The sequence below is a fragment of the Lycium ferocissimum genome, chromosome 11 (assembly GCF_029784015.1).
Source record: "Lycium ferocissimum isolate CSIRO_LF1 chromosome 11, AGI_CSIRO_Lferr_CH_V1, whole genome shotgun sequence".
Taxonomy (NCBI): Eukaryota; Viridiplantae; Streptophyta; class Magnoliopsida; order Solanales; family Solanaceae; genus Lycium; species Lycium ferocissimum.
In genome coordinates this window covers 54410643-54423688 of record NC_081352.1, presented here as the reverse complement: position 1 = coordinate 54423688, position 13046 = coordinate 54410643, and the positions used below count along the sequence as shown (strand labels likewise).

The window sequence follows — 13046 nt, the reverse complement described above, 5'->3', positions numbered from 1 at the left end:
CACTGTTTTCTCAGAGCCTTCAAGATCAAGCTTAAATAACTCCAAGGACCAGATCCCTAGACTAAAGATGTCTTAAGTTCTAGGTTGTTTAAGTCATTATCTTTTATTCTCAATATTGTAAACCTACACTTCTCTCAAGAAGGGTTTGATTGGTATTTGCTTTTTACAAGCTTTTCGTTTAAACGCCTAACTAGAGTTAGTTATGGTGAGTTAGGGTTCAGCTAGAGTTAGTTAAATCGGTGAAGTCTTAGCTAGAGTTAGTTAAGGACTTAGCTTGCAATAGAGTTATTGTAAGGGGAGGGATTAAGAGTTTAATTCCTAGGTTGCAAAGGACTTGTAATCTGAAACATTGCTCGTTTAGTGAAGTTGAAATCCTACTCCAGTGGGTCGAGGTTTTCTATCCCTTGAGCAAGGAATTTTCCTCGCAAATATCGTGCTTATTTACTTACCGCTTTTCTGTCATAGGGAACAGATAAGGTACCTGGTCCCTTATCTGTTTTGGTGGACTCTTAGTTTATATCAGTATAGGATTAAAGTACGACATTGATTATTGAGTTCGACAATTCTTCTCGAAATCAAAACTACTCTAATACCATATCAAATAATAATATTTTAAAAAAGAATTTGATTTGTATATCTCTATTCCAATTTGGAGTCAATATGCAGATACAAAATGTAGCCTAAACTAGACGACGAAGGAAACAAAATAAAAAGATCCCATACAGAGTCAACTAAGAAAACTAATGTACGTATTATATAAACATATAAGGAAAATAAACATAAAATCCTACCATACAAGTAATAAACCAACTATAAATAAAATATTATTTCCAAATATACATTGCCAAGAAATATAATGTTCTAATGGTAGGTTTCCCTTTTTGAAATTAATAAGGAATAGTTTTGTAAATAATCATTATAGACAAGGATAATTTTATCTTAAAAAATTAATTTTCTACTCCTGCTCGAGGTGTTGATATTGTTGTTGCTGCTCAATTTTTTTATTTTTTTTTGCCAAACACCTTATATATATTCGAAAAGGGATTTTTTTCTTACTTTTCGCTTTCCAAAAAATATGTCAAAGTAAACGTGTTTAGATAAGAAAACAGCATAAACTACAGTCAAACCTCTCTATAATTGACATTCGTTATAACAACATCTCACTATAACGGCCTGATTTTCTCCGGAACCGATTTTTTATGTTATATTTTATTGTTCTATAACAGCATTCTGCCCATAACAGCAATGACATTCATTATAGCAGTACACTCTTTGTAAAATTACCTCTCTATAACAGTCACACTCAAATATTGTGTAATAATATTTTGTAAGAAGTATATTATCTATAAAATAAAATATTAAAATATTTATGATACTCATCATTAATGTCATGTACATAGTAAATTTCAAGTACGAATATCTAAAAATCTTCAATTATACTATTAAGTTCTTAGACAGCCTTCAAGGGAAAGCTATTAAATTCCCTTTTGCTGAAAGTTTGAACAAAAATCTTCGTCAAGTCAAACGTTATATTATTACTAAGAGACTGGAGTTTATGAAATAATCTACAATTTTAGAATTCTTACATCAAACTTGAAAATTTAAATTTTCAATTAATTTTAAATGCATATGTTCCTTAGATTTTAATTCTTTATCAGTATGGTATAACTAATTATGGATTTCTTAGCAATTTATTAGTCTTGTCAATTTTTAATTAATGAAATATGAAAATCAATGGGATTTTTAAATTAACAAGTATGTTTGGTTTCGTTTATACTAGCATAAAGAGTATTAAAAAAATAAAAAATTGCGTAGTTTTGTTTATAACAGCTAAATGAAATCTAAAAGTCAAATGTCAGTATACATACATAGCAGCACCTCACTATAGCGGCCATGAAATTTTCGGACAAACCTTGTCATTATAAAGAGGTTTGACTGCATATAATTACTAAAACACAAGAATTTTCGACAAGAAAACAAAAAGAACTATATACCTATTAAAATAAGCGGATTTTCGATAGAATATTCATCAAAAGATATTTTGATCTCCTCAAGTACTTTTAAGTTATTCCTTAAACAGGTAAAAATCTATGCACGGGATTAAGAACTTTACAAATTAGATTTGCTCATTTCTCAAAATCATACATTAATTCTCAATTACAAAATCAAACGTAATTCGGGGGTTCATTTTCTGCTCGTCAACTCTAAAACCTCCATTTGTTTGCACTTAATTAAGGTCTTGTTCTTAATCATTCAGATTTTAGTAATTCAGTCAGTTTATTATTTTAAATCTTAATCTTGATTATTTGGGAGCCTGTTAATTGGATTGGCTTATTTTAGGTGTTTTTAAACCAAAATAGTTTTTAAGCACTTTTGTAGTGTTTGAATAAAATTAAAAAATGTTTTTAAGCTAAAACAACAATGTCAAAAGTCATAAGCCAGGATGTATAACTTATGTCTTTTGCCTTATAAGTTAAAAGCCATAAGCTCATCCAAACAAGCTCTAGATCTTAACCATTAAGTGTTATTTTTTTTCATGTTACAACCGCTTAATGGGTTTGAATAGATTTGAATGATTAAGAAATATAACAAAGTTATAATATTATTAAGATGTCTATTCAAAAATTTGTACAAAGGTGAAAGTTAAGCAATTTCACACCATTCATCGCTAATCGCCATCACCCACCATTGTCAATTACCACCGCTGATGACAACCATTATCAATTACCACCACAACCATCATCCTCGGCCATAACCACCATGGCTGTCAATCGCTATTATCACATTAATTGCTTATTATTAATTTTAACACTTATTTAAACATAATCATTTATTTACAATATCAATTTTATCCCTTAATTATTATCGATAACTTTTAATCAACTAAATCAAATTGGCACAACATAATTAGGTTAACTAAATGGCATAAGCGGATAATTGAACGTAACATTGAATGTGCTCGGTGGCTTTTGTCTTTTGGTTGGACCATGATGCCTCTTCATCAATCAAATCTTGGCTAAAGAGAGTATTACGATTTATAAGTGTTGGATGTTTTCTTAAATTGGCTTTTTCTCGACAATCTCTAGTTATTATTCATGATCTTTGCTCAAGTTTGCTTGTACACATAATCACTTCAATACGTTTTTGTTCCTAATATAAGAAAACATGAAAAGATTGCTCATGGCTGATCGACGTAACGTCAAAATTCGGGATAATAAGCTAAGACAAGACTAGAGGATTAATGATCCTCCTATTTCTCAACTTTATCAACATTAAGAGGAACAGATTATGACCCAATGGTTTTGGATTTAATGCCCTTTATCACATTCATGGACCGTCCATTAGTCGTGGCATCAGGATATGAAATTTACGATTCTGAACTTGCCATCAAACTAATAGCTCGATTTAGTTACTAGATTTTGCAGTCTAAAGATTTATTTAATTTTCTAATACAAATACAGAATCAACACAAAAACTATAAGGTTGATCCAAACTTTTCTCTAATATTGTAATTCTGCTCCTCTAGTCAAAGCATGGTAGTTTGCCTTAGCTATCACTCAATTATATATATATATATATATATACAATTAATCTACGCGTCTTGACACAGTGTAAGTACACACGTAAACATGTATATTTGTAGTACCAATGAAGATAAGAGTGGAAGGGTGAGTACTCTTTCATTCTTAACTTTTTTTTTTTTTTTTTAGTTAAAGCCACCTTCATGGTGGTGGGGGTGGGGTGGGGGGGCGGGGGTTAGGCTTCATTCTTAACTCCTTCGAAATCAATATTGTTAGGGAGCATTTTACCCCCAATTATGTGGGATATTCCCGGTGTAAATCCCAATTAAATCTGGCACTGTAGGTATACTCCCATCTTTTTTGTTATCTTTTGCTTTATGTTATCATATTCTTTTTACTTATATTATTCTAATGTCATACATATATTCTTTTTCTCTTACAAAAGATTAGTCTCGAAAGCATTTCAACAATAGTTCTGAAATGTTGAACAAAAAGAAACTCTACGTTTACCTGGGTCAGAACGAAAGCAAATATTTACACTGGAGTTAAAGTAAGCGAGCAAAGATCAAGTCAAAGACAAACCAACCATCAAAGAATCCTAGCAAACTTTTAACATAATTAAGAGAGAGAAAACCCAAATTAAGCAAAGGAAATAAAACAAATGAATATAGCTATTTCATAGTAGTATTTGGTAGGTGAAAGTGATCAGCCATTTCATAATATTCTTCCCTCTGAGAAGCATGCATTTGATAAGAAGCAGTAGCAGTAGCAGCAGCATTTGGCAGCAGTTGATACTGATGCTGATAGTAATTAGTAGGTGTCACCACTGGTACAAAATAGCACACTGGTTGAGCATGAGGATATTGATGATGATCAACAATATTATTGCTTAACAACATATTCTGATCTCTCATCATCCCCATTGCCTGTTGATTTTCAACATTATTGTTATTTAACATCATCGGAAACATCCTTTGAGCCGAAGGTCTATCAGAAACAGTTTTTCTACCTCCCAAGGTAGAGGTAACGTCTGTGTACACTATACCCTCTCCAGACCCCATTAGTGGAATTACACTGGATATGTTGTTGTTGTTGTTGTTATTTAACATCATCATTTGATGGCCAAATGGTACTAATTCTGTTACTGGACCAGCATGATGAGTAGTACTCTCCGGGAAATTCATCGGCTGCACTAATGGTTGTTGTTGTTGTTCGATAATTTCGAGTTGCAAGCTGCCTTTCCTAACCAAACTCTGCATTACGCATGGAGTATTTGGCTGATGAGTTGCTTGCTTTCCAAGAAAACTCATTGCATGCCTGTCCTCTAAGGATATTGTCTGTGTTCCCTTCAAGAATTCCAACCTGTTGGGGAAAATAGAGAAACATAATTGTAAGAAGGCTCTAAAAGAGCGATGAATTACTATCTTTACAGAGATATTGCACGAATTACTATCTTTAAAGAGATAAAAGAGAAAATTTTCTTTCAGGATTAAAAAAACCTGCTGCATACTCCTTTTGTCCATAGATTTAATTCAAAACTTTGAAATTATATATATGAAGATTATTTAAAATAAATGTGTATTTATTAAATCAGTTTGTTATTTCAATATCAAACTTGAAATATGAAAATTGAAGTTTGAAGAATAGATTTTAGGAGTTTTTCAAGTTCTCCTACTTACAAAATTTCAACTTTCCTGTTGCGTTAGAAAACAGTTTCAACTTTCATATACACATTTTTTTTCCTTTCATATACATAATCTTTCTCAACTTCCACTTCAAAAAGTACGTTTTTCAAATCATGTCCAAATGCCTACTCATAGTCACTTATCACCAAAGATCTACGTTTATATAGATTTTAGAGAAAGCGATTTAGAATAGTCATCTTATATCAAAGAAGAGTTATGTTCGTTTAAATGTAAAACTGAAATTTATATTTATATTTGAATTCAAGTTTTAAATAAGCTAAAAATACAAAGTTCATTAAGTATAAAAAGCTTTCAAAATTATTTAGCCTTCCGAAGTGCGATAGTCTTATACTAATGCAAACTATGGAGCAACATACCTTTGCTTTGTAACCTCAATTTTTGCCCCCAATAAGGCAGTAAGTTGTTTCAGTTGGTCAGTAGACAAATTATCATAGAGTTGATCCCACGTTGGATACTTAGCCTCATGGTTACTTTTACGTAACTTTGCAGACTCAAGCTCCACTTTTCTTGCTAAGTCCTTGAAGTAAAACGATAAATCATGTGTTCTTAATCTCCGATCATCGTCCGATCGCCTTCTGTACGACTCGATTAAGCTCCGGACAGTATCTTTTTCCGGCCAGATTGTCACAGGTTCCTCTTGCTGTTTGTCGCCATGTTTTGGAGCGTATATAATCATGCAAAGTTTGACTTGACACAAAGTTGATAATTCATCGGCCTTTTTCTCCAAACCTTTTTTCCTCTTTTGATACGTTAAATTTCGAGATCTTTCGTTTTTAATCAGTTCCATGCCAATTTTTCTTCGACCCATCTGTGAATACACAACATATATACAGGTTCAGTAAATTCATGAGTTTGGGTAATAAAATTATAATAATGAGACTCTAGTAAATCATTTTTAGATGAAAAGAAAATGGGCAAGTGAATTGTAGCATTTTGTGTATCATGAGTGAATGGAGCAAAGCGTTATGAGTTAGTGGCAGAGAATACATTTTCCTGCAAACTATATAAAATTGAGTTGTTTTTATATGAAGGTATTAGTACTATGTTATTTAAATAAAAAGATTAATTTGGGTTAAAATAATTTGGGTTAAAAATATTAAGTACGTATACATCTACATGATATAGAGAAAAACGAGAAGAAATTGAGGTACATAAATTTAAGGATTTTCATGTAAGAAACAGGTCTTTAAACCTCAACGCCATATTGTTAGAAATAATTATATCTAAGCAGACACCAGAAAAGGGGATAAAATTAGATACAAGCGCCCAAGGTACAAGGGATTAAAAATTGAAATTGATTTTATGCCATTATGTGATTAGAGACTAGTACGTGCAAACATAATAAGAAACTCATTTTTGCAAACATAAAACACATGAAATTCAAAACAAAAAAAAATTGTATTCTTGAAAAGTATGTCCGCAACGGAGAAAGTAGCTTATGAGCTAAAAGCTAAAATACCCAACTTTTGACTTTTAGCTTATTTTTATACTTTTTTTGCTTAAAAATAAGTGCTTAAAAATATTTTTATCTTTCTCAAACACACAAAAAGTAGAAAAGAGCGTAAAAGCTAATAAGCACTTAAAATAAGCCAATCCAAACAGAAATGGTTAACTTAAAAACAAGAAATATTAACAATTACCTCTTTGTAACTTAAATCTTCAACACCACAAGATAGTGAGAGACACCAAGCAAACCCTTCGTTTCTGAAATAAACACCAATGTGACAAGCCTAAAAGAAAAAGTATAAAAAAGTTGAAATTCAAAAAAAAAAAAAAAAAAGAACACAAATAATTAATACAACTGCTTGAATTAATTAGTCAACCCAATTTCTGGAATAATTGCAAAAGAATTTGCACTGCCAGTTACCTATATCAGTCCAAACTTGTTGGTACAAAACTAAAACAGAAAATTGAGGACAAAACAGATCCAAAAAGAGCAAGAAAGAGATAAATTCAATTATGAGAAGAACGAATGATAAAAAAAAAAAGGATACCAAATCAGTAAAAGGCAGCTTGAAACCTCGTACAAGGGCGTCTCTTCTATCTCCTTTTTTGGGTATTTTATACTTGCCATTTTTTTACTTCTCGTGTAAGTTTTATTATTTTGAGTAGAATATATTTTCTTTCCTTTTTGGTTTTACTTAGTATATTTTTTTTGGTCTTAATTTCACTTGTTACCTTTTATTTCCTTTTTTAGGTTCTTACATTGGTTGTGTTTCCCTTTTTAGGTTCTTATATTGGTTTATATTTCCTTTAATATCGATTTGGTACTCAACTTGCTTGCCCAATGTCCACGCTTTAGTAATTGCAAAAAAAAATGTCAACGCTTTAGTAATTGAAGCTTTTTAGTCTTTATTTAATTTTTTATTATTACTTGCAAAGTACCACATATACGCGGTAGTTTATTTGGAAGACAAGAAAGGCAAATTGGGATTCAATCATCTATAATAAATAACACCCCAATTATAATGGTTGTTTTTCTGTATATATGGTAAACACCATCCCTACAAAAGCTGCCAATTAGCATCAATTTGTTCACTTGGTGACTTGAAAACTAAAAATCATGGTAGGAAAAAAAGAGTCCTTTTTGCTAGTATATTTCCTTTTCATGAAATACATAGTTTACAGCCGAGTTTAATTTTGTATATATGTACTGAATATGTAACAAATTTCTATAGTATCAAATACTTACAAGGTAAGTTTACAGTAACCATATAATTAGTGGATATTAATAACCTGTCAAATAATTTAAGTACTTATCTTGTATAGAAAGTCAAATCTTTTGAAGAATATTACAAAAATCTTTCTGGAATCAGAACTAATGAATTGCGACATTTTCTCTTTTATTTAACAGGTCATGATCTCTACGTTTGGACTAAACTATATTTTGTTTGGGTCAGCCCAATTTTTTAAGCCTATTCATGGTCATTGGACTTCATAATGATACTGGACGAGGGAAAAAATCAGTAAGAAAATGAAACTGCATTGCTTCTGCAAATTGAGACGTGAAAGACGTCAATAACTAAAAGTAGAGTCCTATATTTTTCTGGTATATACATAAGACATGTTTCAAATTTGTGTTGCAATAGTACACAAACACAATTTCTACATTTGCAACATCTCACACATAACTTATACATAATATTTCCCATAGCTCTGCCCAAAAAAAGGATGAGTTATAATGGAACTTCTCTACTTAAAATTAGCTTATACCATTAAGTGAACCATCTCCTATAGCTAGCATAGCCCTGCTTGATAGAAAAACTACATAAATTGTCATAAGTCCCAATCCCAACGACTTGCTAGGGCGCATATCATTTCGAGGTAGCACAATGAGCGCCCAAACCAGTGCCAACATTAGAAATCCCATTGTGTAATACAAGCTATCATCTTTTGGAAGCATATATGATTCTGGCCTTTTAGACAAAGCTCCAAGAAGCATGGAAATGCCTAAACCAACGAGCGTGTTGAACATAGGCCCCGCATAACATCCTGACATGGCGATCTGCACACCATCTGCACTATTCACAGCTATTGCAACATTTGACATTAAGTCACCCATGGAGTTGCCCCATGCCAATACGGTTAATGCTAGAATCGATGGATTGACACCAAAGATAACACCAAATGCCACTAGCAGAGCAACTAGTTCGTTTGCCACTATGTAAAACCAAATGATACTCATAAAGAAGCCTCCGAAAAGCCATGGAAACAAGAATCTTTGAGGTGGATGATCCGATGTCGTATAGACAAATGCAACACCTCCAAGTATACCACCAACTACAGCACCAACAACATATGCAGTGCTAGCAGGGCTACTCAAATCGTCCTGAGTGTTCCAAAGGAACGCTAAAAGCAGGGGCGCCAAAGAAGCACTTGAAACAGCATACAGTTTCGACCATCTGTCCTCATCAATAATGGGGATCGTTAACCTTCTTGGGAGTGTCAATGGTATTTCTAGCAGCGCAAACAACTTGGAACACGAAAAGGAAGACGATCGGTCATTAACATCATCCTGCTCATTCCAACCCCATAAAGCCATTGGACTTTCTACTGGAATTTCCTTCACAACTTCATCAGAGAAAATTGCCACATTTGAAGACCACATCCAATGTGGCAGCTGAGCTTGTAGCTGCGGCAATCCATCTACAGATTCCGATGCACCAAAAGAATCGTGCTCTCCATCTACACTAGATACTGGTAACAATGGTGTAATTAAATCCAACTTCAAACTACTACCGCGATTCCTCAACATCTCATTTGCAGCAACAAAAACAGCATACACCAAATAAATAGCGATAAACACTACTGCACCAAGAACAGTCACCTTATCTACAATCAAAAGCGCAAGAAGCGCAACGAGAGCTACAATAAAGAAACAAACATCCCTGATAAAACACTTCTTATCAATCTGAATACATTGCTCAGCAACACACAACGACACGGTACCAACAACAACACAAGTAACAAAAACAGCACCACCAAGAACACTATTCAAACCAACCTCACCAGAATCACTACCCATAAAAGCAGCAATACTAGCAAACACATCAGGTGCCCCATTCCCTAAAGGAAGCAAAGTAACACCAGCTACAGTTGGTGGCAATTTCAACAAATTGGATAACTTTTCAAGACAACAACAGAAGTAATCAGCAGCAGTATTCCCCAATAGATAAAACAAAGAAACCAACCAAATAGCAAGAGCTACATACCCCAAAACACTAAAACCTTCACACTCACAGTAAAAAAACAAAAGATAATTAAAGAAACCACCTGAATTACATTGACGATTATCCTTCAAGTACTCACATTTTGTACTATAACCCTTATGTTTATACAACCCCCCACAAAATTTAAGGTTTCTACTTGCAACCCCAACATCATGAGTATAATAACTCGATGAATTCCAACTTGTTTCAGATATTTCCCTTCTAACAGCACTTATTTTGAAGCTATTTATAGAAAGTGGACTTTGAAGAACATGTTCTTTAAGGAAAAAGAAAACAACCAAGACAGATAAACAAAGCCCATTGAATATTCCGCGAAACCTGGAACGTTTTCGACAGTGAAAACGATTCAAAGTTTCCATTTTTGTTGAATTCTTGAAAACCCTTTAATTCTACGAAGAAAGTGACTGAATATGGAAAAAACAAATTAAGGGTCTTCAAAGATTTGAATTTTATGAAGAGGGTTTGAAAATTCTTTAAGGAATAATTTAAATTCCCAATCCCAAGTACCAAAATTTTGTCAAGTGGGGATATTACAAGCTTAAAGGTTCAAGCAAAATAAATACCTGAGAGGAATTTGTAAAAGGGTTTCCTAGGTGAAATTTAGGTTTTTTTGTTGTTGAAAATTTTAGGATATTGTTTTGGAATAATAATATGAAGAATGGAAGAAATGGTAAGAGATGGGAGATGGAAGAAGGAAGAGAAAGGGTGGCGTTGTTATGGAGCAAGATAATAGGGAGCCATACATAGTTTTTTTTTTTTTCTTTTTTCTTTTTATCCTTTTTCAACTTTGTTTTTTTGTGTGTGGAGCCATAGATAGTTGAAGCTTTGCACAAAGGGACAGCTGGTCGCTTTCTAAGATGAGTCGAATGTTCTTTCCGATGATGTTTGGGCTTCGTTTAGGGTCACCACATGTTTCATTAGTTAGGTGCTTACTTGCCCAATCATAGAGTCCTCAATATTTTCAAAGGAAAATCTCTATTTATTTAGAGATAATTTCATAAATAGCTGTAGTTTAGAGTTTGATTACGAAACGTAGCTATCATTCGTGTATTTACGAAACGTAGCTACAGTTATTGACTTATTGTATTAGAGATATCAGTTGTATCAGTTAAAGAGTTGTATCAGTCGGGGATCGAATCTTGTATCGACGAGTATTAGCTTATTTGTATCGACGAAGTATTAGTTGTCTCAAAGACATCGTATTAATCGAAATCGTGCGAAAGAGTAGTATCAAAGACATAATGTGTCAGCGTTGATAGCAACATTTCGAAAATACAGTAGCGACATTTCATAATTTTTGAAACTATAGGTACGTTTCATAATAAAATTCATTTGTTTCTTCTTCTTTTTATCTCAACTTGAAATTCTTTGTTTTTATTTCCTTCTTTGTGGTTTTGAGCACTTTTAGGTGATCTAGAATCTAGATGAAACTCCATGAAATTAAAGATCCAGAGGCTTAATTTCCATGCAATTTTAAGTGTTTATTTAGTTATTCGTCCTAATTCCTAAAAGATGAAATCTCAAATTCCTTACTTAAATTGGTGGAATTCTTTAATCCAAGTTTAAATTCTTTGTTTCTACTTTCTTCTTTGTAATTGTAGGTTCTCTGTTTTCTTTTCAATTTAGATTTGCGTGTCGGTTTGGCAAAAAAGTGGGAACGGAACCAAATCTTTTTTATTTTTGGGTAACAACCGACTGGTTCTTTAATAAAAGGGACTTCTTGTCTAGACCTAAAGATACCCGAATCTTTTCTGGAATAAAAATAAATTAAAACCTGAAAGAAGTCCTAGATTTGTTATGATTACGTGTTGTTTAAACATTTAAAGATCAAATTAAACAAATGATAGGTACAATATTATGTTACATTATCTAAAGCTATATATAATTAACGCTATTGAGTTTAAGCATGAATGCGGCCTCCTGGAAGTAAAATCAACTGAAGGATTTATTATGAAATCATGAAATGTGTAAAGTTTATGGGGACACTACTATATTGATAATTTGCTTTGAAGCGAAGTCGTTGACAAGTACCACAACTTTTGACAATTGCACGAAACAGATAAAAAGGGAAGAAGCTTTAACTCAGTGGGGTACGTACCCTTCCATTACTAATGAAGCTAACATCATCTACTCCACATATGAATAGTGATAGCATAAATCATCGAAAATTGAATTACAAAACTTAATTATAATATATAATACTGAAGTTTGATTTATCGAACCAGACTAAACTTTGAAAGTTTGATATTTGTTATCTACTTCTAATTATCGAAATCAAATTTTGAAAATACCTGACCGGATACCAAACGACCACCCCTAACGAATTGTTTTGTATATATAGGTAACATAATGAGTCTTGATTGACTTTGTTACGCTGAATTCATAATGTTAGGGCTTGAGAGTGGAGATTAAATTTCTATGTGATTTCTCTAAAAGCTAACATGTCAAATATTGGACAAATTATGAACATGTCTTGTCAAAATAATCTTTTTCTTCAATACGTAAATACTGAATTACCGTACGGAAGTTTGATTTTTCGGTAACCGGACTGAACTTTGAGAGTTCGGTATTTAGCATCTACTTTCAATTATCGATTATTGAACTACTGAAATCGAACTTTGAAATACCGAACGTCTATCCGTATGAACAGACGACAAGTTTCAACTAATTATTAAAGTAAGAACAAAGAGGAATTCCCCCTATAACATTCTGCCGACTTAACCCTAAAGCCACTGCCTTTAGATTTCATAATTGCTCAAATTACATATAAGTATATAACTATGTACTTATAATTAGTGATAAATGATTTTTTTTTTTTAAATGTTTGTTGTCAAATCTTCACAAATCATTAAGCACAAATTTCCAAAGTTTATGCTATACTATTTTAATATGAGTGAAGTGATTACAATTGAAAGTTGTCCTAATTAATATTGCAATTACATCATTTTGTAAAGGGAATATGAGTCATAGCCCTCACTTAGGACATTCACTGCATGCATTACAGGTTACATGATGTTGTATTTAGGGTTGGGTATGTCTAGCCCTCATATTGCATAGGGGAATAAGGTCTAGTCGATCCCCTCCCTCAT

General features: G+C 32.6%; 2 protein-coding genes across 2 annotated transcripts; both read right to left on the bottom strand.

Moving 5' to 3' along the window:
* Nucleotides 1-4192: 4192 nt before the first annotated feature.
* Nucleotides 4193-6035, bottom strand: LOC132038486 (MADS-box protein defh21-like). Its single transcript, XM_059429148.1, has 2 exons — nt 5584-6035; nt 4193-4883 (listed from the first exon to the last, which is right to left on the bottom strand). Exons 1-2 carry the CDS (start codon nt 6033-6035, stop codon nt 4193-4195), a joined length of 1143 nt encoding a protein of 380 aa, XP_059285131.1.
* A 2259-nt stretch (nt 6036-8294) lies between these two features.
* On the bottom strand, nt 8295-10707 carry LOC132037329 (cation/calcium exchanger 4-like). The gene has a single exon (XM_059427827.1). The coding sequence runs from the start codon at nt 10314-10316 to the stop codon at nt 8430-8432; it is 1887 nt and encodes a 628-aa protein (XP_059283810.1). The 5' UTR covers nt 10317-10707; the 3' UTR covers nt 8295-8429.
* Nucleotides 10708-13046: the final 2339 nt, after the last annotated feature.

Coding starts and splice junctions, on each gene's coding strand:
- LOC132038486 (XM_059429148.1), bottom strand. CDS start 6,035: ATGGGTCGAAGAAAAATTGGCATGGAACTGATTAAAAACGAAAGATCT. Junction 4,884..5,583: donor ATTGAGGTTACAAAGCAAAG/GTATGTTGCTCC, acceptor TTTCCCCAACAG/GTTGGAATTCTTGAAGGGAA.
- LOC132037329 (XM_059427827.1), bottom strand. CDS start 10,316: ATGGAAACTTTGAATCGTTTTCACTGTCGAAAACGTTCCAGGTTTCGC.